The sequence below is a fragment of the Amblyomma maculatum genome, chromosome 11 (genome assembly GCF_055883805.1).
Source record: "Amblyomma maculatum isolate TAMU_Amacu chromosome 11, ASM5588380v1, whole genome shotgun sequence".
NCBI classification, from domain to species: Eukaryota; Metazoa; Arthropoda; class Arachnida; order Ixodida; family Ixodidae; genus Amblyomma; species Amblyomma maculatum.
The window spans coordinates 67591857-67616607 of NC_139354.1; the positions used below are offsets into that span (position 1 = coordinate 67591857).

At 45.9% G+C, this 24751-nt stretch overlaps 2 protein-coding genes across 4 annotated transcripts in view; one reads left to right on the top strand and one right to left on the bottom strand.

Moving 5' to 3' along the window:
• Window positions 1-2412, bottom strand: part of LOC146174035 (E3 ubiquitin-protein ligase Mdm2-like) — a 49081-nt gene extending 46669 nt beyond the window's left edge. Inside the window, exons 1-2 of one of the 3 annotated variants that reach the window (XM_084583289.1) lie at window positions 2314-2373; window positions 482-509 (exon numbers count right to left, since the gene is read on the bottom strand). The gene's annotated coding sequence lies outside the window, so the exon portion shown is untranslated. Of the gene's footprint in view, window positions 1-481; window positions 510-1658; window positions 2266-2313 lie in introns of those variants that run through there. The other 2 variants (XM_084583287.1, XM_084583288.1) reach the window with 2 other exon arrangements.
• A 527-nt stretch (window positions 2413-2939) lies between these two features.
• Window positions 2940-24491, top strand: Taldo (transaldolase). The gene is made up of 8 exons (XM_084584539.1): window positions 2940-3127; window positions 4117-4240; window positions 8242-8349; window positions 9465-9596; window positions 12715-12775; window positions 15158-15402; window positions 16779-16846; window positions 24035-24491. The coding sequence occupies exons 1-8, from the start codon at window positions 3022-3024 to the stop codon at window positions 24193-24195; spliced, it is 1005 nt and encodes a 334-aa protein (XP_084440665.1). The 5' UTR covers window positions 2940-3021; the 3' UTR covers window positions 24196-24491.
• Window positions 24492-24751: the final 260 nt, after the last annotated feature.

A 24751-nucleotide genomic window follows, 5' to 3' on the forward strand; every position in this document is an offset into this window, starting at 1 on the left:
CGCTTGACCCGCATGTCTAAAAGCATGTAGACGCTGTCGAGTCAGGGAGTCGAGTTATGGCGAACTCTGGGATTAAAAAGCAACCGGAGCGGCGAGGAGCGTCCGCAATGTTAAATGCTTTTTAGCCCTCATCAACGATAAAAAATAATAATCGAAGCTCTCGATAGTAAAAGGCAACGGAATAAAATACAAGTAAGAAACTTGCACAATAACTTCAAATCTCGACACTGCGTGCCGCTGTGATACTTACTCGCTAGAAAGCGAGTTCATGTAGACACCAACTGGGTCGAGTAATGGTACCTCGCTTACTCGACGCTTACCTGACCCGGTGCTGTCGAGTCCATGTATACAGGGCATGTGCATTTCACGAAAAGCTGCGGTCTCAACCGAATGCACAAATTACGTATTACCTGGAGGGAAGGTCTAGTCCACCTCCCAACTTCGAGGTTTTTTTCGGTCAAATTTTTTGTACAATACTTACTCAGTGACAAGTTTCTGCAATCGGGAAGCTGCAGAAATATGAAAGTTTACTATAGGAAAATGGCAAGCCATTCGTGCTAGTGGCATTTAAGTAAAGGCTATAGAAGCAGCCAGCTAGACCTTCACAGTAAAGGCCTGCACTGCATCATATATGTCAGTAAAACTACTCAGGCTCACAGCTACTAACAAAAGTTCAGCGGAGACGGAGCAAAAAGATTATGGCTACAGGCTGCAAAAAATAATGAACTTTCGAACTTCAATTTCTATTGAAGGAGGCAATAAATGTGCAAGCAGCCGTTTGAAGCCTAAGCTAAGGCACTAGTTTTGCAAATGTGAAACAAAAACCAGAGCATCTGACTTAATGTTCACTGGTCTTTTACTTAAAAGCTGCTTCAGAATATGAATGCAAGCAAAAAAAAAAAAGGAGAGCAGAGATACAGCTGCTTCAAATGCAAATGAGATGCCAGCATACCTGTTACACAAGTATGCAGCAAAACGACGAAATAGAATATCTTAACGCGCATTTTATTCACTACTATGACTATCGTGAGATGAATACGAGTCCCTAGTTAGATCTTGAGGCAGTGGAAATTATAATGATATGTTAGAATGCATAGAAGAACAGTTCTCACTGAATCCTACATAAGAAACATGCTGAAATAGACTGAAAAACTGCAACGTCATTCTGTTTCGGCAGATTACACGTACCGAGCAAAAAAACAAAAACAAAAAACGAAGGCGTAAAAGTGGTTACCAAAAGAGGGAATAGTTTTTGGCGAAAACCTAGGGGAACGTAGCATTTTGCATTCGTTTCGCTCCGCTGCAAATTACCAAGCCACCACACCCCAAATCACCGAGTCACGAACTTTTGCCAGGACTCGCCAAGAGTATCATTAGCGACGCGGTAACTGCCGCCTACGCAGCTGTATTGTACCGGTCAAGAGGTCGAAAACGCTTCACATCCACCCCACATGAACGCGTCAATCACAGCCATATTTAAAATTTCGGGCGTTACTACCGGCGTCATGACAACGGACGACGCGTGACCCGACTGACCACGTGCCCGCGAAAAAAAAAAAAAGAAAAACATACGCCGCAGGACGACGCATTTGTTCAACCTCCACACACGCAGGTCCTTCTTCGGTAAAATTCTGAACTTCGAGGTGGAGAAAACTTACTTTTGCAGGGATCTGTCCCGTCGAGCGCGCGGAGCGTAGTGCGAGTGTGCAGGCGCCAGCCGGCGGGGCGAGGGGCATAGAGCCTATTTACGTAGACTCTTGCCCGAACATGTCGGGGCGCGTAGCTACGCGACGCATTCCCACAGGCGGCGGTTGACCGCTTGCGTAGCAATTGTTCCACTCTCGCTTCCTCCTATGTCGAGCATGCACACAGGCGGCCTGACTCACATTCACGTCCCCAACATGCCCGCACTGCTTATCGGCGTTTTCAAAAGTTGCAAAGGTTCGAATTGAGAACTTTGAACAGTGGCGTCGCACCGCCAAGCCGCTTATCTTGTCGCAAGAGGAACATCGGTCCGGAAACAACGTAGAACAAATTGACCAAGTGTAGTTATCGCCTATATCGCGTCAGTACACCAACGCGATTGTTTCGCAAGCTCCGAACATATAGGTGGGCGTTTTATTCACAATTTCCGCTTCAAATTCGCACAACGCATGCCGAATTGGCGCTTACCGCCATCGGCACGACACGCTAACCCGCAGCGTCTACAAACGATCGCAGACTTTTGCGCCGCAACAACCGATGCCCAGGACGCGCCAGCAAGCATTCCGAATACTGCTAAGATCGCAGACATTCAAATGTCGTTTGGCTTACCAGCAAATTTGACGACCAAATTCGTGGCGGACAGTAGGCTTTGGAAGTGCTTTGTTTTCGTTCTTGTAGTGTGGGGCTTCGCCACCAGGCCATTCTGTGTCGCTAGAGGGTTGTTAATCACAATAACTGCGAGAAATGTTTGTGAATGTGCGTATCAAGTTTATAAAATTAGTCACAAGCATCAAAAGTTGACAAATTGGTAATTTTAGATGTAAGAGACAAATCTAAGTAGAAGAGGATCCAGAACGTTGCCAAGCCACTTTGCTAGGTTAGGTCTTGCAAGGGCCTTGCAGGCTTGCAGCCGCTATTCTGGATAATAAAAAGGCAGCTTAGTATCTTCTCAAACACTGAAGAAAAAGTAAACATTTTCAAGTAGAAGTTTTCAACTGTTTCAATCATTAGAAGGAGTTTCAAGGGAGCCGATTTTCAAATCAAAGTACATTTCATAGACTTCATATGTATAGTGAGGATAAACAGCGAAACCAAAGTGGACATTTTCAGCCAATGGCACCTCTTAGTTTTATGTGGTGCCACTCAAATCGACCAATAGCACTCTACTTTTCGGTGTTATGCGGTAAGTGTGAGCTGCCTACACTAAAGTGTGTTATGCCATGCAACCATAGAAACGCTTGGTGAGGGAAGAAGGAAGTCGCTCGCAAGCGCGCCTCTCCGTGCTCGTATAAAACCCGGTGCCTAGCGCTGCGTGCCATGACCGGTGACAGTATCGACAGTATCAAGCGAGCCAAGATGTCTTCGTCCCTGGACCAGCTGAAAGAGGTCACGACCGTTGTCGCCGACACTGGAGACTTCGAAGGTGCGTGATGTCCACCTTCGTTACCGGCCGGTTGCTAATAAACATACGAAAAAAAAAAAAGAAAGCATCGAGCGCCCATCGCATGGCCCTAATTTCCGCGTGTTGCGGGATACGTTCGTTTTCCTGTTCGCTCGTCTCACGTTTGAAGTAGCGTGGAAAGCGCAATATTCGTACTCTGTGGACGGGTAGCGTCATTAGGAGACGATCACGCGTGCTCGAGTCGTTGACCGGGTCGCGTATGCACTCGTGAGGAGTTAGCTACGCGGAGCAAACACCGACGTCTACTTCGCTTTCCGTTGCCGTTATCGTATCCGCTTGGAAAGTCCAGGCGGAAAAGACGGTCCCCGATTGTGGCTGCAACGTCTACGCACACCTGCGGTTGTTGTGTGCGAAATCGTGCACTTTCATTGCATTTTCGGCGACTTCTTGGCAGGCGCTGAATGCGAGGCTTTTCTGTGCTCTCGGTTCCGGTCGACTGGCCATCGCGGGAAAATTGTTTTGCTGTCGGTCGCACTTCAGTGTAGCGAGCTTTGTAACGCTCAACCAGTGTCTGAAGTGGCAGTGCCGTTGTTAATTCGCCTTGAGTGGGCGTGGCCTCTCATTAAACGCGGGTGACGAAAACTGGTTTGCGCATTTTCCGTCACTAAAAATGCCCTTCGGTCGGCGACTTCCCGTTTACGACTTCGAAGTTGTAAAGCTCTTCGCTCGAGATGTCGTGGGAATCTCGCCGAATTCATGAAATACCTTGGGAGCCTTAAGTGCATGGACACCTAAATTTCTGGCTCCTTTCCTTCGCAATATTTAGGAGTGCTTCAAGCGTAATAAAGATATTCATTTGGCTTTAGTTGTCTATGTGACATATTTTAATCTGCTTACTGAAGTGTGCTTCTTACTGTTTTCACTTGCCTGCTGCTAAGTATTATTTGTGTGATTTCTAGCATTCATTGCTAAACAGGGGGAGTAGAATGCTTTTTCCTTCTCCCTCTCAGTGATGAAGCAGTACAAGCCAACAGATGCCACCACAAATCCATCACTCATCCTTGCTGCCTCAAAGTTACCCCAGTACGCCCATCTGGTGGAGGACGCTGTCAAATATGGCAAGAGCAATGGAAAGTGGGTTCAGCTTCTTTTTTTTTTCTGCTTTTGGCACTTTAGAGCTTTGATAAAATTAGTGCTACGGGTGTGTTTGCTGGCCCTTTGTACGCAAACATATTAGGCAACGACTGTTGAATGTATCTACAATTTAGAGGAGACATTGGGGACAATTTATTTTTTGTATTAGCAGAAATGGTGGTTAGATTGGTGTTTGTTCAACCAGAAAAACCACTCTTCCTGCGGAGAACGTTGGATTTAAAAATAAAAAGGACCCTCGTTTTTTTCCTGCTGCTGGGTTTGAGCCTGTAATATCACAGCTGTAAAGGAGTCCACAGTCGCTGTCTGGAACCAGTGACTGTTTGCTAGCTTCAGAGATTCCCGTTCAAATATTTGATTAAACATCAACGTAATGTCGTTGTAAATACGACAGCTGGGGGTGGCCCTTGTTTCACTTTCTTCATTTTCTAGCCCGTAGAAGACTCATTTTACAGTACTGACCTCACATGGGATGGAAGCTAATTTCTTCACTCAACACCAGATAGCGCTAGCACACCTTTCTCAAATCATCATCATCATCAGAGGTTAGTGGAATTTGTGGAGAATAACAGTGAGGAGGGATTCACCTAAAGGAAACACAGTGGCTTAGGACAGGGAAATTTTAGAGTTTATGCTCACTCGCAGTCTCAATGTTATCATTCCAAACAAAGGCGGCCAGGAAAATACCCGCGAAGCATTTTGTGTACGTACCAGTGCGGACAAAAGTAAACAGAGCACGCTTTTATCTTCTGCCATTTGTCACGTGTTGCATAATTGAAACTGGCAGTCGTGGTATGTGCGAACTGGCATAGTAGATGCCATTAGCCTTTTTCTTAGACAAATATTGTTTTCTTATCTCCAGTGCAGAAGGAGTGATTTTAATTTGAATGGGAAAAGTGTGCTCCGTTTACCTATGTCCGCACCTGTACATTCCTTTAGTGACATGGAAAGCAATGCTGTTCAATTGGGTACAGTCTTCTCACTCGGGTACACTCGCTGTCGGTTCCATCTACACAGTAGACTTGTATGTCTCCTTGCTGCTTGACAGGCTCATCATGCTTGGTCGGTAGTGCATGCCTAATTGACTCCAGTTCCCTCGTTTTTCTTTTTGATTCTTTCTTGCATGGTTGCTGTTCATTTCCATTTTGCCTTGGGTGTATGCAAGAAAAGAGTATTGACACATTTCTGTTCTAAAGCCTATGAATTCTCGTCATACAAAGTGGCCAACTACGTGTTGGGTGTTGTCTCCCGTACAGTGGCCGATGCAGTTAAGCCTAGCCCTTGTAAAGTTTCTGGCGACCACTGCTTTGTTATGATAATGCGATAGCCTTAGCATGAGTCAGGTAAAGAATAATTGTTTACCGTGAGCTTCTGAGAAAAAATTGTGGCATATTAGTGAAATGAAAATATCTGTGAGCCATGTGCATTTGATTGGATGAAGCTATGCAGCTTGAGATTTAATTTCAAAGATTACACACATACATATTGATAACTACTAAAAGGCCCAATTGATTTTTTGCCCCATTCATAACAGTAACAAACTGAGACATAACAGACCTGTTTGAAATATGTCCAGCAGTAGTGTGGATGATGTACAAAGTTGTGGCATAATTTTTGTAGTTCGCTGCAGAACATTTCATTCAATAACTCTGCATATTTTGGTTTTAGGAAGCGCAGAAATGCTCATTTACTAAAGAGCTTTTTAATCATGTTGAATATATACATGCTGCATAGACAGTTCAAAGGCTAGGCTTACAGAGAAAAGCAGACAAATCCTTTTTTTTTTTGTTGGCACTGTTCACGCACACACTTTATACTTATCAACTCGCTCGTGTTTCACTTTTAACCCATGTCAATATATGATTTTGCAGAAAATAGTCTTGCGACTTTAGGTTTGTTTTGTATGCTTTGGGGAGCATGTGACTAAAGTAGATCATATAGCCTTTACTGTGAAGAAAGCAATTCACACAATTCTTTGCAGGCCACTTTTTGGACATTTTGGCAGTTGTAATTCTGGAAGGAATAGATTCAGTGCACAGTCTAGCCGACACATATGTCTCTAGCAAAAGGGAGTTTAACAGCATGCCACATGGATAGATAAGTGCTGTGCTTCTTTTGATAAGATGGCTGCTATCACCAAGATGTCCTGCAACTAGGATAGCATGTCCCCGTCTTCTCTGACCCTTGCATATCTGTGAAGTGCTCCGCTATTTTCTGAAAGAGCAGCTGTATACACACCTGCATCGTTCAAACGAAAATTGTTGATAGGAATCACTGCCGAAGCCTGTAAAATTAGGATTGACAACTGAGATGGCCCTAGGGTATCAGCTGCGTGGGTAGCATTGTCAGGGATGGAAAAATGTAACAGCTAACTTGGAAAAAAAAAAAAAAAAAACAATTTGGAAGTGGTAGTGCGATTTGTTTATTAATCCATATACTTTTCAGCTGCGAGTGTGAATTTGAGACTTTTCTTGCCGGCGCGTAGATTTTCGTGCGTCGTTTATGTGACGTCACTCTGAATCACGACCGTGCTCTGAATGCTTCCTCAGTGTGCGCGGGAAAAACCAGCTGGCGACGATCGGATTATCAAATCGTCCACTTTTGTGCGCTTAAAAATGACAGTTGTCCGTGACAATCATGTTGCCTGTGTACGATGGCCCGAGATCGCGCCCTTTCCTATATCCTGGCCTCGCAATAGCAGCCTCTGAGCTGATCTGTATGTCCTGCTCATTGCGGAGAATGGCCTTGCGGAAACCGCGAACAGTTTTTCTTTCGGCTGGACTGTCTTACGAAAGGAGCCAGACGCGGTCGCGCTCGGTTCCGCTTTCCGGGTAGGGAGCACCAGGGTTTGACCGACCGAGCTGGCGTACTGGCTAAAGTCCATTCCGTGACTGACGAAACCGCAACGCGCCAACCTGCTTCGAGTCCTTGACGCAAAATAAGTAGGCGGTGAGCGCTGCTTGCGTTTTTTTTTTTTTTTTGTTTTTTCCAACGTCGTCTGAACGCCGCCTGCTGGCGGTCGCGCCCATGCGCTAGACAGCTCTTACCTCCCCGCGGGTGTTTTTTTTTTTTTTTTTTTTTTTTTTTTTTTTTTTTTTTTTTTTTTACGAGCTTGCGGTTTTGCCCGCGCGCAATCGCCGTGTCGTGCCCAGGTCCTTTCATTTTTCTGCTCTTTATTTATTTTGGCGGGCAAGCGCATTTTTGTTTTCACCCCTTTTTATCTCGAATGCAGTGTAACCCCGTTCAGTCCCCGCTGGTTTCGTTAATTTGTTTTGAGCCTAATTGTAGCCGGTACGTCCAACGTCCTTCGGCTTTTGCGCCGGCAACGTGAAGACCACGCGATGAAGAGAGGTCGCCCTTGTTTCCTTTCCCGCCGAGCTTTGCCGAATTGAGCGCGCGCGTGGCTTCGTTTTTGACGCGCCTATTTTTTTTTTTTTTTTTTTTCGTGCGTGCAGTCTAGAGCCTGCACGGGTTCGGGCCGGCTTGAAAGCCCGGGCCCGGCCCTGCCCGCAGTCCGGGCCGGGCCTGGGCTTGAAGTGCCGGGCTGGAGCTAGATGTTTTGCGCTTCAGAAATGAAGGAATCCTGGCATTAAAATCGTTAGATTTATGAATAGACCTATACTTTTGTTGATGCTGAATGAGAGAAAGCTAATTCGCAGACTGTTTAATCAGCGTCACTCAGAGCTTTACCTATGTAACGTCAGACGCGCGCACCTGGCGGCGTTCAATGACACAAGCGAAACAGTTAAAACGAAAAGTGCAACACCGAGGAGCGGCTGTACTACAGCGGAGAATTACATTGCGTAGCGTGAGAGGGATTCCTTTCAGAACATGCAGGGCCTTCTCTTCTTTTTTCTTTTGTAAAGCGTGCAGTTTTTGTAGCGCTTGAGAAAATGCATTGCCGTCTAAAACTGTGCTCTGCGTGCTTGCCACACGTGTGCAGTGCTCGCTGCCTTGAGCAATGGTTCTCATGTGTGTCGCAGGACCGTGGATGAGCAGGTGACCAATGCCATGGACAAGCTCGTGGTCCTCTTTGGCACAGAGATCCTCAAGATCATTCCAGGCAGAGTGTCAACGGAGGTTGACGCCAGGTAAGGAGGCTACGCCTCGTCCAGTCAAGTAGAAACGGCAGGCTTTCGGCAGCAAAGCCTTACGCTCCATGGAGCAAGGGAAGTTCTCCGGCATGCAGTTTGGTATGTCACGCTTGGAACAGTAGCTGTTAATGGGAAACACCTGAGTGCATTAGTGAGTTTGTATTGCTAGCCGATACGTTTGCATACATCTGAATTGGGATCATGACATATTAACATCAACCTATTATGCTGTGATGTAGTGCAGTAGTTATCACTTTTTTTTAACTATGTGAGTGGGCAGAACTGGGGTGCTTGGCGGTTAATTTGTTGTCCAGCTTTTATTTTTCTGTTTTTTTTTTAACTATGTGAGTGGGCAGAACTGGGGTGCTTGGCGGTTAATTTGTTGTCCAGCTTTTATTTTTCTGGTTTCTCCAATCCACACCAGCATTAGCTTTCTGCCCCTACTGTATTTTCTGGTATATAGGATGCACCGCTCATATTTAGGGTCTTTTGCGCTGCATTAAAGCTATTTTAGACGGTTAAAGCTGTTTGTGCCGTACCCGCATTTAATCTAGGAACATTGCGCAAAATAAAGGAAAATGCATATGACTCATCATTGCATAGGGTGCACTAATGAAATTTTTGCTTTAAAAAAAAACGTCTTATACACACCGCAGGGGTGGCGCAGTGGTTAAGGCGCTCGACTACTGTGCCCAAGGACGCGGGATCGAATCGGCGGCTGCGTTTCGATGGAGGCGAAACGGAGTGGCGTCCGTATGCTGTGCGATGTCACTGCACGTTAAAGAACCCCAGGTGGTCGATATTTCCGGAGTCCTCCACTACGGCGTCTCTCATAGCCTGAGTCGCTTTGGGATGTTAAACCCCACAACCAAACGAAACCAGATGTCTTACACACAGGAAAAAACAGTAGTTACATGCTCTGGTCATTATTTCTTGCATTAGTGACGTCTGATTTTGGCATTCCTGCACCCTGACTAGCCTCGGGCTGTGTGTGTCTTGGTGTTTCCTTCTATTTATTCTTCTCTTGCATGCGGTATAGGGGTGTAAAGGGGACAGGAATGAGAGCTGGGAGGCGTGGCCGTCTCTTACATCAGTCTGTCGTCGTGGTGCAGGCTTTCGTTCAACAAGGAGGCATCCATAGCCAAGGCCCTGCACCTGATCGCCCTGTACAAGGAGCACGGCATCGACAAGAAGCGCATTCTCATCAAGCTGGCCTCCAGCTGGGAAGGGATCCAGGCCGCCAAGTGAGTCCCTGGTGCTGCTTTGCTGTTGCCTCATTGAGCACACACCATAGGCATGCGCACAGAGGGGTGGCCATACTCTCAGCACTCCCCACGTTTCGTTTATGTTGATAATAGGGAGTTGTAGCATAGCCCAACCTGCTACTGCGATTAGGTTCGGCCGCCGTCTATGCGCATGCACTAGCACGATCAGATACCCTGACCCTCAGTGCGGGTCTCCTACGTCTTTCAATAGTCTCCAGTGTCTTAGTCATCAACCCCATTGCTCTTTTCCTCAGCGGCAACATCGGCTATGATATCTTAAACACTGCGTAACTCGCATGTCGCCAGTTGGCCAACCGCTGATACAAATTCTTTCGTAGACACGTCTACGTTGACATCACCGCAATCCGGGAAGTCCATCTCGGTGCGGTCATCTTCGTTCTTTATGGCATTGCTAGGCGCACGAAAAAAAGCCACACTTATTGAAGCAGTTGGCAATTGTTTCCGGTTTGACGTGATCCCATGGCATAGCCAAAAAATGGATGGCATCAAGAAGGTCCACCTTCAAGCTTTCGTCGTTCCGGTCGATTTTCGCCAAGAAACGTCACTAATAAGCTCCTATAGTGAAATGACATTTTAAGGCGAAAGCCTGTAATGGCTCATACTGTCGTCGACAAAAGCTGTCCGCGCGAGCGGCGCACTTGATTGGTCGACAGAAAAGTGACTTCACCAGCCGCGAAATTCGAAGCGACCAACCAGAAGTCTTGTGCCCAATCATTGAATCGATACTTAAAAAATAAATTAATAAACCTTGTCTTCCACTGGGGAATCGAACCTCCATCCCTTGGATCCTCAGCCCAGCGCTTTACCACTGCGACACACCCCGGATTGTGAAACTCTCTTCATAATTCTCGTTGTCTACAGTGAGAATAATAGCGGTATTCCGCGAGTGACAGATACTGCACCTTTCCTTTCCTGTAGATGAAGTATAGAACGCCGGTTAACTTTAATGCGTTCAATGAAATGTTGGTTGTGTTCAACAATGGGGCGCGCAATGTACAGTCACAACAGGTCATGACGTCGCAAGGCGATTCATGCATATAAGCTGACCCCACCGGCCATCTGATCCAGGCGTCCGTGCGGTCTTTCATGTGCCGCTTCCTGAAACGCTGAACCACACAGCAAACAGAACGAGACCCAGATGTATAGGAGGCGTTGTTACAGCAGGCATCAGCGGCGTTTGAAATTTATTTACATTATAGAAAAGGCGCAGTATCTGTCACAATTCTCCGCGGATACATGTACCACGTGGTAAAGGAAGGGAGGAACGTGAAACAGTAGTCACCCTCTTTACTCGAAGAATCATTCACTGCCACATTCACAACAAATGTGTAGTAGCAGAATGCGGCACTCAGGGTTTCGCCTTTCACCACTTTAGTCTCCAAAGTGTCTCGTAATTTTTTATTATGCCTGCATCGTGGGGTTGCAAGTGACTGGCGCAGTTAGGCAGCAAGAAGATAACTTTCACGTCCTGCAGCCACGAGGTATCAATGGAATGCGTGGCACAATTGTCTAGAAAGAAATAAATCTTGAGGTTCTTGGCACGCATCCATGCATCCAGAAGGGTGGAGAACTTCGTGAAAAAGGCTCCGGTCATTCGTGCCTTCCTATTCGCCTTGTAAACTCCATCTGCATTGGCATCCTTTGGTCGGTACCACTAAATTACTGCAAACGCAGCCGAAAGCCAGTTGGAGACCTCGTCTTCGTTGGCAGACTAGCTGAAAATGGTCTTGTACGACAGACCATGCCCTTTTTTTGAAATGGTGGAGACACCCGCCCGATGCCTTGAAATCTTCGATGCCCAAAGAGAATGGAATCTCATCCGCTTTCTCGCGAACAGCAATGCCGTCAACCTCCACGCCTGCGGCCCTTACTTTCTCAAACCATGTCGGGTCGATCTCTTCCATTTTGCAATACTGTGCGCCTCTTTTTGTGTCACACCGGCGCCGAAGACTTGGTAAGCGAGAGGAAGTTTGAAAGAATATCCGATGACCTTGTTCAGCGTGGAGACGGGCACAGAATTCGCGTGCCAGGTCCGCATGTTTCTTTCATGAATTTTCGTAGACTTTTGAAAGTGTTGAGTTTTAGCGACAACGCTGTCTGCTCCCTAGACATGTAATGTTTTTGCGATTCTATATCCAAACCGTGGAGGAAATACGATGTACTAGCCGTACGAAAGTGCATTCCCTCTATAAGCCGTCGGCCGGGAAAGAGCAGAAAAATGTGTTAGGCGAGATTGTATCAACTAGATTTCACTATCAGTTAACAAATGTATACAGCTATTCTGGCTGGGGCTGAAAGAAAAAATGGGGGAGAATATCAACTTACAGTGGAGAACCTCAAATGCTTCTACAAATACATGTGTTCCAGTCTGTGATTTGGAGCAAGGTTTGTTGCTCTGAGAAAACGAAGGGTGGGTTTCAGTACAGTTTTGGTTCGACCTTGAGCAATATCTTGCTCCTTTGTAGGTTTGGAGAGCGGGTACTCATTGCCAATCGGAGTAGTTACATCATTAGTTTTTGTTTACTTCACTGGGAAGATGGTTGGTTCATAGTAAGGGAAAGGCGCAGTATCTGTCACACTTGCTCTGTGGACACCTGAACCGCACCATAAGGGAAGGGAGGAAGGTGGGAGTGAAAGTGGAAAGAGAGAAAGGGGGGCCATAGTGGAGGGCTACGGAGTAATTTCGACCACCTGGGGATCTTTAACGTGCGCTGACATCGCATAGCACACGGACGCCACTTCGTTTCGCCTCCATCGAAACGCAGCCGCCGAGGCCGGGATTCGATCCCGGGAACTCCGGCACAGTAGTCGGGCGTCTTACCACTGCACCACCCCGGCGGGGCTCACTGGGAAGATGTTTGTGCTTTTTTAAATGTTTGATCTGTTTTTGTTTAGTTCGAGTGCTTGTTTTTGTGTAAATTCAATTAGCGTGGTAGTATTTGTACATTATTGTGGAGCATTGTATATGAAGTGCATTGTTCACATATAAGATGGTTTATTGCTCTTGCTCGCTGGTGGGTTTTTTTTGCCTCCCACATGGTTGATGACCCCGGTCTCATGTCCTTTTTGTGTGCAGAATCCTAGAGTCCCAGCATGGCATCCACTGTAATATGACCCTGCTGTTCAACTTCACCCAGGTAAGTCGGGTGATGATCACACAGAGGTGTAATTCGGCAGCAAGTGTTGCGCGAAAGTATATTTAGTAATAGTAATAATTAAATCTTGTCGTCTTAGACATCATTAAAAAAACATGCTGAAATGCCTGCTGCTTATTCATTCTTATCTATAGTGTGTATTTTTATCTGTCAGCCAGCACTGCAGTTCTGTTACACATGTAGTTGTGGATAGTAGAATGCTGCCAAGATGTCTTTTTGAAGGAATATGTATTTATACAGTTTATAGCTTTTGGTTTGAGGGATTGTGTTTCGGGGTTAGTCTGGAAACATTGAACGGTAGCCCAATTGTCAAATTTCTTAAATTGGCATCGGGTTGGTTGGTTGGTTTGTGGGGTTTAACGTCCCAAAGCGACTCAGGCTATGAGAGACGCCGTAGTGGAGGACTCCGGAAATTTCGACCACCTGGGGTTCTTTAACGTGCACTGACATCGCACAGCACACGGGCGCCTTGCTTTTCGCCTCCATCGAAAAGCTGCCGCCGAGGCCGGGATTCGATCCCGCATCCTTGGGAACAGTAGTCGAACGCCGTAACCACTGCGCCACCCCGGCGGGGCTAAATTGGCATCGGGGTATACTTGTGGGACAAGGCGATATACTAAAACCGAAAATGCCATTTGCTCCAGAAGTAGTAGGGTCATGTTTCAAAAGCTGATGGAAATGTTTAAAGGTGGAAGCAGGAGGTAGGGATTGTTGTGTGTTGGGTCAGTTGTCTCCATGTCTAGGTTGATTTACCTTTCGCTAGGCTGGACGGAAACTTTTACTGGCAAATAAAGATTATTAGACCATTATCATTATTAGACGAAATTTGCCTTAAATTTTTGTTGTTTAGAGGGACTTTGAAAACGGAGAGTTTTGTGTCGATAGGCTTTGGTATTCTAAAAAGAGCCAATAAATGCAATGCAGGTAAGCTACTGGTCGATTGTAGATTAATCCGTATACTTCGGCTGAAAGAGTGAATTCTAAAATAAAAAGCACTCATCTGCATGTGCCACTGACTCTAGCATTGTTTATTCGGTGTTGTTTTTGTCTCTGGTAGAACTGCATGCTACGCAACTGTGCAGTCACTGAGGACGTCACTGTTTGGACCGTTCAAGATACAGCAGGTTATCGTGTAATCTACGGTTGAACAGGTATATAACGAAGTTGCAAACTGTCAGCAACGTCTGCTACTTCTTGGTTTTTGTTATTGCTAGCCTTTGCTTTGCAGAACGGGAACCGAAGTAAGCAGTTTTTTTTTTTTTTTATTCGAGACATTTGCCATTAGGCATAGCGAAAAACTAAGGATTGTATTTCCACTGCTGATGTGTGAGAGCTGCTGGTGTCGTAATCTCGTGAGCAACCCCTTGGAGGCGATGGCCACACATAGCTTACAGTGTCACTTTTTTTTTTCTCCGTTCTGTTATTTTTTGCCGATTTCGGGTGCGAGCTGCTGTTGTACCACATTCCAAAAGTGAAAGCAGCGAAGACTGCGGCGTTTCGTGCATAGATGTGCCGTGGGCGCTGAAACGCGCCTCGTTTCGATCGTTAGCATTCCTTCAATGTCAGTTCATGCTTCATTGTCATAAAAGTTGCAGTTCTGCAAAATTTTAATTAATTCAGCTAGATAGTCGCCCCGTCACGGTGGTGCAGTGGTAAGTCTTCAGACCACTGTGCTGGAGTACCCGGCTTTGATCCCGACAGTGGCAGCTGCGTTTCGATGAAGACTAAATGAAGAGGCGCCGTGTGCTGTAGGATATCAGCGCTCGTTAAAGATCCCCAGGTAGTCGAAATTACTCCGTAGCCCTCCACTACGGCTCGTCTTTCTCTTTCCACTTTCACTGCCACCTTCCTTCCTTCCCTTTGGTGTGGTTCAGGTGTCCACAAAACAACTGTGACAGATACTACGCCTTTCCCTTCCTGGGAACCAATTATTATTATTATTATTATTATTATTATTGTTATTATTATTATTATTACTATTATTATTATTGTTATTATTGAGAGATAGTCTGAGATCATTTTCGGCCACTGCAACGCATTTGTTACACTTAGTATTCAAATGCATACAGTTCAATGGAGCCAGCATTGGGGAATTGGAGAACTTCATAATATCGAGGAATTTACCGCATGGAGGCTCGTTACAGAGGTTTAACTGTGTATCTGATTGAATGCTAACCTGTTGGTACTGCACATTGCAATGGCATTGAGCCATTGCACGCAGGCCCATCAGCACAGTGTTATGCAAATGACGACAGACGCTGGCACCACAGAGCCCGAAAACATGCCCTTAGCAGCAAGAGATTGTGACACTCTTCCTAGCTCACTGCTTGTTTCGTCCCCTTTGTCCCCCTGTGTGACAAACAGGCGGTGGCGTGTGCCGAGGCTGGCGTGACGCTCATCTCTCCCTTCGTGGGGCGCATCTTGGACTGGCACGTGGCCAACACCAGCCAGAAGAGCTTTGAGCCCCTGGAGGACCCGGGCGTCAAGAGCGTGACTCGCATCTACGAGTACTACAAGCGCCATGGATACAAGACAGTGGTCATGGGGGCCTCCTTCCGCAACGTGGGACAGGTGCGGGCGCTCGCCGGCTGCGACCTGCTCACTATCAGGTGAGTGGCGCCTTGGAATCTTTTTTTCGTGAAATCTATTGACAGGTAGGGGGTACTCAGTTTGCCGGTTTCCGTGAACGTCCGCATGATTTTGTAGTGACATTGTCTGACATAGCATAACTCTGAAAAATAACAGGTTGCAAAAGCTATTGGGGGATGAACAGTCAAATGTTGGTGGTACTTTGCAGCCTATTTCTCCCCTGTATAGTACTCTCTATTATTCAAACTCCAATGAACCAGGTGCAATAGAACCTCAGTGATTAGAATCTCACAGGGTCGCGAGAAAATTCGTATCATCCAAACATTCGGATGATATGAGAGAGTGTTTGGAACATCAGAAATCTTGCACATTGTACACAGTGCACTCCGGGCGAGAGGAATTTTGCGAATTCGTATCGTCCTGAAATTCGAATCAACGACATTTGTATCACAGAGATTTTACTGTAGTTTTGTTTGAGGTATCAGAAGTGCACTGCGATGTAATCACAGTCTGATTACAACTGCAGCATGGCCTTAGTAACCATGGTTTATGCAGTATTGAGGTCGAGGAATTGTTTGAGCAGACGCCCAAGTGGTGTGTGGTTAGTAATTAGGCTCCAACTAGACTCAAAGGGACCTTGAGGACAAAAGGTTAGATGGGTGCCTGTATCAATCGCACAGAAGCTATCTGACCAAGAATGGAGCTTTTGTAAGCAAGAACAGATGAAGAAACTGCTAGTTTCACAAGCGTTGTTGACAGAATTGTAGTTGCTGATCTCGGAGGCTACGCAGTGCATTTCCCTCTCTTCGAAATGGCAGCAATCACTTTTTTTGTTCGTCTGGTGTTCAGATTTGGTGATGGCAGCGTTCTAATTAGTTCTCTGAGCACTCTTTTGCTGTTAGCATTTACTGAAATTTACTTGTATTTGTTTTTGGCATCTCTTTGAAAGAACAGACCTTGCTCTTCCTCTCGAGCTTTTTTTTTTTTTTTTTTTTCAAGCACCGGCAGCCACGGCTGCACTATCAAGCTACTGGCTAACAACCGATTGGTAGGGATGTACACGCATCACTTGGCTCTGTTTGCTTGTTGCAACTCTGCTGCAGGGGCTCAGTGGTTTCTCCGCTACTAGAATAAACTAGGCAGGTTTGAACCATAACACTGCAGTTGCGTTTTGGTTGAGGTGAAATGCGAAGACTCCTGTGTGCTGCATGATTTCGCTGCGCGGAAATGATCTGTAACTGGTTAAAAATTGATCGAAAGCACACCACTTAGATGTTAATCTCGACATAACGTCTCTGTACTTTCCTGTACCTCCCCTCTGTCTCTCTTGATTGGTCTACGCAGGCGCTAATCAGATTCACTGACTGGCATTACTTCCGTTTGTCTTGTATTGCAGCCCTGGCCTGCTCCAGGAGTTGGCCAACTCAAAGGAGCCCATTGTCCAACACTTGTCCGAAGCCAAGGGTAAGCGGTGGTAGTAGCCATATTGGGGTAGGTTTTGGATGAATGGCACTTCTTTCGGTATACAATAGAACCTCTCAATAGTGAACTCGGATAGAGTGGAACCACATTCATACGTTTTTCACCAGACTGGGGGTAAAAAAAAGACATAACAGCCGGGAAAACGCAACTGTGAGGAAAGTTCCGAATATGAATGGAAACAGCCCAGCTTTGACATGACATTCTTTATTGAGCCTAAAAATGAAAAAACTTTCTAAAAAAAAATTTAGAATGGTAGATAGCAGTTTCTTTCGCTCGCTGGAAAGCACCACATGTTTTTCAATAGTCCAGAAGGCTGCATTGGTGTCAGCGTCTCTTTAAGGAGCGACGTACCTGCTAAGCAGGCCCAGAGCCGCGACGGCTTCTCCAAAGCTCTGTTCTGTCAACCTCCTGCAATCAAGCAGCTCGTGCTCCTCGTCACTGCAGTTAGCGGCTTCACTCGTGACTGAATTCTCAACGATCTCTGCAATGCTCTGGCACTCTGACATCACGACGGCAGCTTCCACGGTGATGTAGTTGTGATACGTGACTCGCGTGGCACCCAGCATATTCATAGAATCAGCTAGCTCTTGATCACAAGATGTTAATTAGAACTGAATATGTGCATTCTGTTGAGCAGATTGTAGAAGACAACGCTGTTATCGTGAAGGCTAAGTGTGTGTCGCAGGTCAGTGACCACATTGTGTACGACGTAAAGAGGGCTTCGGATTTTTGCCGCTGGGTTTGGCCCATTGTTGTGCCTGGCTTGTGCAGGATTCATCTTCGTGGGAATTTATGAAACAGCACACAGCAGCAACATGCTTGCAGCGCCCCTGAATTTCCTGCCTTGCAGGTACACTTAGCACGGGAAATCGCAAGCTGGCACTTTTCAGGTCATGTCCATGCTAGCTGTAAAGAAATATGTCACGTAACAGAGACGGGCCGTTTGGTTGATTTCGAACCCACGACATAAGGAGCAAAACTAACAAAAGAGAACAAGGATATGCTGCCTCGCAACTCATGCTGAGACGCAGATTGTTTCTTCTTTAGAAAGCAGACACTGAAGCTCCAAGGCAGGATATGTAAAATGACCTGTAAGCAAAGATACAATTGAGGGAACATGTTCGTTTAGTTTTTTAGTGTTTAGCGTACACCTCAGCGCGACAAGGCTATGAGGGGCGCTGTATTGGAGACCTGTAAAAATTTCACCCCCCCCCCCCCTCCCTTCTGTGGTTATTTAACGGGAACGTATATTTATAAAGACCTCCTTGTAGTTCGCCTCCAGCGAGCGGCGGCCGGGATCAAACCCATGTCCAGTATAACAGCTATAGGAAAAATGAAGTAATAACCACGCAGTGAAAATTTGTTTTTCTAGATATTGTCCAGAACTGTCTCGTTTACTTTGTGGAATTGAAATTGTACTCGATCAATTGCGGGACCAGTTATTAGGAGCTGAATGCGATTCACGAAAATTAAAGCTCGAAAATATTTCGTTTGCAGCAGAAGGGTTGATGTTTCTTTGTATACTTGTGAATGCACATTCTATTCAGGTGGAAGCTACGTATAAAATGTTCTGAGTATGCAATTGCACGACAATCGGCATCAAAATTAACATATCGGCATGTACGGAAAAGCGCACCTAAGATGCGAACGAACCCACATATCTTTTATTAAGTTTATAGGCACCAACTGGATTACATCTGCAAGCTCTTCAGAAATTAAAGCAAACAGCGCATCGAATGGTTGCATGCGCCTTACAATCTGGGCCTTAATGAAATGGGTAAAATAAAAATTAAGTACTTGCTTCAAATCCCACGTCGTACGCGATGTGGTCGCTGACCCACGACACATCTGCTCAACAGAATGCACATGGCTGACTAACAGCCCTCCCTTTTTGACATTTGTGCTGTGAAAATAGCCACCGCTGTCGGCTATTTTCTTAAAGGCCCACTGTCCACCCTCCGGTCGAAAATATTTTCTTCCCCGGTGACTGTGAGACTTCGCCCCTGGAACGCAAGGCTGCAAAATGTTTTTGAAAAGAGTAACTAATAACGCAGTTACAGCCACCGCAATCACCAGATTCTATCCTGCCTCTCTCCTTCCGTTCCCTCGCAAACGTTTTTCACTCTCCTGCCCGAGGTCGTCTAGCCTCCGCAATACAAATTCCCCTTCCTCCTCCGCGTTTGGCGGGAGGTGGGGCGTGGCTCTCCGCGAGCGCGAAAAAAAAAAAAAAAACTGTCGAGGGAGCGCGCGCTGCTGGATTCAGTCTGGCCGTGGCGAGGGAAAAGCGCGCTGCGAGTGGTAGACACCCATCCTTCTCCCGTCAGTCAGCGAGACGGGCCAATGGACGTCGTTCCCGGTACGTACGTCATTATTGGGGCCCGTCGGGCCAGCGCAGGAAGCGGTGAAGCTGGCTTCTCAAAGGAGAGCACGAGGGAGCTTTGAATTGTATTTTCGATGCTTTGCGGCGCGCGTGTCGCTGTAGAATTTTGCACAGACTATCTCCGGTAACTGATCGAAACACTGGGCTCCTTTTCTTAAAAGGGCCTTCCCTGGACAGTGGCCCTTTAAACCACATCGAAGCATGTACATTGCTGCACACTCGCTTCAAACACCACTTCGTCCAAGCGAGAGTTTGAAAAGTATAAGCAGAAGCGCGCGCGCAAGAGAGCTTTCTTTCAGCACGGAAATGCAAGCGCGCGCAAAGCGAGTAGACTGCGGTCAGGGCGCGCGCGCATGCAAGCAGCTTTCAACAACGCAAGCGCGCGCAAAGCGAGTTGCTCCCATGTGCAGAAGCTGCAAAGACACGAAAGTCTACAGGCGAGCTATTCACTCTGCCCGTCCGATTGCATGGTGTTGGCCGGAGAGGGCGCTGTTCATTGGCGCCCGCAGCGCTGCCCTGCAATGCTTGGGTCCCCTATTAGATTATTCGCTGATGACTGTGTGGTTTATCGGACTATTTCCTGTTGCACTGACAGCTTCGCTTTACAATCAGATCTAAATGCACTAGATCAGTGCTGTTCATGGTCAATGCCTTTAAATATCTCTAAAACTAAGGCCATCTTCTTCACCAATCATGTAAATCGGTCTTGGAATTCCTACACGATCAGCAATGAGACAGTCGAACTTACCTCTACATATAAGTACTTGGGTCTCCAGTTGTCTGACCTATCCTGGTATCAGCACATTAACCTCCCGCTTGCATCTGTTAACCGTTCCTTAGGTCTTTTAAACGCAATCTTCAGCACGCTCCTGCCCACTTACGCAAGCTTGCCTACACCACTTTAATCCGTTCCTAAAATAGAGTACGCATCTGCCATTCGGGATCCCGACCAAGCTTACATCATAAGTAAAATTAAGGCTTCCCAAAACCGTGCGGTGCGCTTAGTCTACTCCGATTATTCCAGTCACACCCGCCGCAAACACTCGCGCCTTTCACTTTTCCACAAACTTTATTACCACCCCTTGCTTCATGAAGATTTCTTTCAGGAACCTGCCGCTGTCTTTCCACGCCGTGATTATCCTAACAAATTTTAGCGCGCTACATGGCACACATACCTTTTTTCCTAAGTCATTCATACCATGCACGATCATTAATTGGAACTGTTTGCCATCTGATATTGCTATAGAGTCTGATGCAACTAAATTTCAAGAGCTAATTCGCACTTTCAATAATATCTGACAGAATGTAGCCCCTGCGAGGACACGATCCCATTTTGTGCTTTGTTGTCTCCTCTATTATGAACATGCGAACATTGTGATGATTCACTATTTATGATCCACTATTTATGCTTCAATGTTGTTTTTTTTGTTTTGTTTTCAATTTACTTCTCCTTATTGTTTTTTGCATTGTACTTCTGTTCTTGTATTAACTTTTCTGTTCCAATTAGGTTGTGACTAGTAAGGTATATATTTTTTGCCCCCCCCCCCCCCCCCCCCTTATGTAATACCCTTGAACCCTTTCGCTCTCAGGTGCTTCTGGCCTTGACGCACCCCCAGTGTTGGCTTGGTTTCAGGGAACGAGCATAGCAATTTATATTTGATTATGATTGCTATACAAATAACATAGTCAACGGAATATGCACATTTCAGTGTTCTGCAGATGTTGTTAATTAACATCACCATCATTATCAGCCTGATTATAAACTAGATAAATGAGGATACTGTATGAAAAAAAACTGCTCGATACTTGAGAGACCAAATCCGAGCTCGACTCATATTTATAATCTAAAGAGCAATCACTGCAGTCCGCAGTCGAAGGTCCCGCGCGGTTATCTATCTGAAAATGCTCCCATGGAGGGCGCATTTTCGGTGCCCCGCACAGCGGAGTTAAATGGCATGTTGTGAAATCAGCATGACAGAGGGAGATGGAAAAAGGCTAAAACAAATTCCTTTGCTGCTGCTAGCCGCAGGCAAGGGTGCAGCAAGAGGGAGCAAAAGCAGCTATCGAGTCGCGTGTCGACCTATTGGAGAAGCAACAGTGCGAGCCCCTGAACGGGATGCGTCGTAGCAGACATGCTAACAGAATAAAAATAAAAACCTGTGGCAGATGGCAGAACAACCCTTGAACTCGTAACCACACGCACGCGCCGCGAAACGCATGCGCCGCATGATCGCTTAGCGCAGTAGAGTAGCGCGCGCGGAGCGACCGCTCCCTCCAGCAAAGAAGGGGGTTGGGGCGGTCACTCTATACTCTTCAGTATATACGCACCACACAACATGAGGTGAAAATGCGAACTTGTAGAAAGCTTTGACAGATGGCGCAGCCTGTCCATGCATGCCAACTTTGTGCTCAGGCGCGAAGTTTTGAGTGAACGATAGAGCACGTACCGGTACGTCGGTGACACTGGGGAGAAAGCACGAAAACTTACCGGTACGTTTGTGACAGTGAAAGGGTTAAGGGTACTATGAATAAATAAACTAATCGGTTGGCTGGATGATGCACTGCCGATAGACGCCATCGCCACAGCCTAGCACAAATGACCAGCCAGTCTATTTACACAAGTGGAATTGCTGCTCCACTTGCTCCATCCTGCTCCAAAACTACTCTAAGACTGCCTTGATGTTCTGCGATCAATTTTAGTGGAACACTGATTTTCTTTGCACTGGGAGTTAGTAATGATATTTGCTCAAAATAGGATACAGTGCAGTTTGAAGTGACAGCGAGCAACACATGGGTCAGTGGCATGCCACGAGCTTCGTGTACATCCTCTAAGGGCCAAACAAAGGCAGCACAACGGTGGCAGTTACAAGTTTCATAATCTAGAAAGCACAGAGCATAACAAATTTGAGAGTAAATTTTTAAAACGTCTCAACAAGTGACTGGAGTGAAATAGTTACAAAAAAATGCTTTTTGCACTCGACATTGCACCTTCTCCAAGCCTTCTGAATTGCTGGGGGCGACAAGTGATCGAAGAAGTCGTGGGGGGTACCTAGAGCCGTTGGCAAAGTTGTCCAGCAGCACCGAACAACTAAAGTTATTCTAAGGTTTCAGTTGGGAAAAAAGCAGGGACGTGTATTTACACGGTTGTAAGTCGACCAGTTTTAAAATTCGAAAATCCCAAGGGAGGGGAGCTCGACTTACAGTTGAAACCAAAGTGTGGCATTGTTAATAAGAGCAAGACAAAAACTATATTAGGGAGGATACAGCAAATTTGTTATCTCTACGGCTTGCAACATTCAGTTACTGCGCGTGGAAGAATTTTTCTTCTTTAACTTGTTCTGCACAGCACAAACTACAGCTTCGGGAGTGTCCATAGTTTACGGAAGAGCCGCTGTTAGAGTTGCGTTGACTCTTTTTGCACGTCATTTGCGTATAGTCACGTGACACGGCGTCACTTCCAGGGAGGGTCGATGGCTGATGGAAGAGCCAACACATCATTCGTTGAGTGTGCGCTCATTGCGTGTTCCCACTTTTGACTTCACAACTGGATACATGCTTTGTCACGAGCTCTCCAGTCTTAAAAGCATTCGTTGCAGCATTCAAGGAGGCGGCTATCATTTATGCCGAAGCAACAACTGCGCTGTGGGCCGTACGTTTGAAGCTTCTAAATGGGTGGCAGCGAGACAAAATTTTCAACTAGCGCAGAGGCTTCCAAGGGATACAGTTGGTATGCTATCCAGAGCTGGAGGTCAAGCTTGCAGCGTATATTGCCAAAACACAAAGGTAGATGAGTTGTACAGCCAGGCAATAAATTTTTGTTGTCGAATTTGTTTTTCTTCGGGACGTGCAATTTGGAAGGTCAGCTTACATTCGAGTAGACTTGCAAATCGTATAAATACGTTACTTCATCTTGCCTCTCTGTTGATACCAAATGTGTCTACATCAGACAAAAGCTTACTCGAAGCATAAGGGGGTGGCACCACAAAGGTGCCATTTACGGGACTTATATTCTCCAGAGTGTTGGAAAGCCATACTGGGCCTATTGCCAACGTGTTTAAATTAAGGAAGCATCAGTGTTGCTTTGATGGAAATGGGAACCATTGGCACAAGGCTATGAAGCAAATGAATGTGGAGTGGGAAAAAGATACCCCTGAGTGCAGTCTATCCTCCCTGAAGGTACTAAAGACCAGTGCTCTGGAATTCATCATAGGCATTGGATCAAAACAAGGAGAGCGGAAATGTGCTGGTCATTGATGTGAATTTGAAACTAGTGGTGGTGCTTGGCACATCAAAGTGATAGCCTCAACATTTCAATTTATCATGTCAAAATAGACTTGGTTGAGTTATTACGTAGAAAGGCAAGATTTGGTTTGCTGCTTATGTTTTCCAAATTCTTGTACAGGTCAGTTGTGTTATTTCAAATATTCGAGTATGTTTTGGCTGTTTGGGTTGTCTTGTCACAGACACTGGTGTAGTCAGCAAAACATTGAACCTTGAATATAAAGGAATCAGAGTGGGTATTTTCGTGCGGCAGAAACAAAAAATTGCTGTTATTAAAAGCGTTTGACCCTAGAAACATGCTCTAAAACATAATTTGAATGCTCCAAACTTGTTTTATTGCTCCAAAGTTGCTGCATATTTGCTTTATTACTGGTCGCCGAGCTGCTCCAAATATCTAGCGTGGTTCCACTGCTGCACTTACAGCTGACACAGAAACCTCAGATTGATGTTTTGATGCTTACTCCCTGTGCCTGTTCCTTTCTCTAATGCAAGTTTTTGCTTTCATACAGCCAAGAAGCTGGACATAAAGAAGGTTGAAGTCAATGAGGCGACCTTTCGCTGGGAGCTCAACGAGGATCAGATGGCAACAGACAAGCTCTCTGATGGTATCCGCAAGTTCGCAGCCGATGCTGTCAAGCTGGAGAACATCCTCCGGGAGAAGCTGAAGTGATGCTCGCCTATTTACATCCATTCAAAAGGAAGCTTGGGCACAGAGACTCTCACTACAAAGGCCATCCAATGGTTCGCTTTTCTCATTGACTTTCCAAACCCACCTTGACATGGATCGCACTGCTGTGGTGATAGAAGTTGAAGTTAAGCTGAATGAGCAACAAAATTTTGAAAACTGTTCTATAGGTGCAAAAATTTCTCTACTAAAGATATTTTTCCAGAATTCTGTGTTGCAATACGTTATATATTACAGAAGCTGTTTCGTTTGAAGAGAATAAAAGTATTTTTTATGTTGCACAGGTACAGCCATGGTGTTGTTCGTACCTTGGGTTGAGTAGATTGTTTTGATATGCAATGGGGGAGGGACTATCATTAATCACCTGCATCGTCCAAGGGTCACTGATGGTTGAAGGGTCCGAACTCTGAATGTTGTTCGGCACGCCTGAAAGCTTGCTGTCTCAAGGGGTTGAAACTTGTTCTCAGAAATTGTACATTATCTTTATTGATAACCTTTCGACAAAGCAGATGCCTGCTTCTATGTAGTGCAGTGCTGGAAA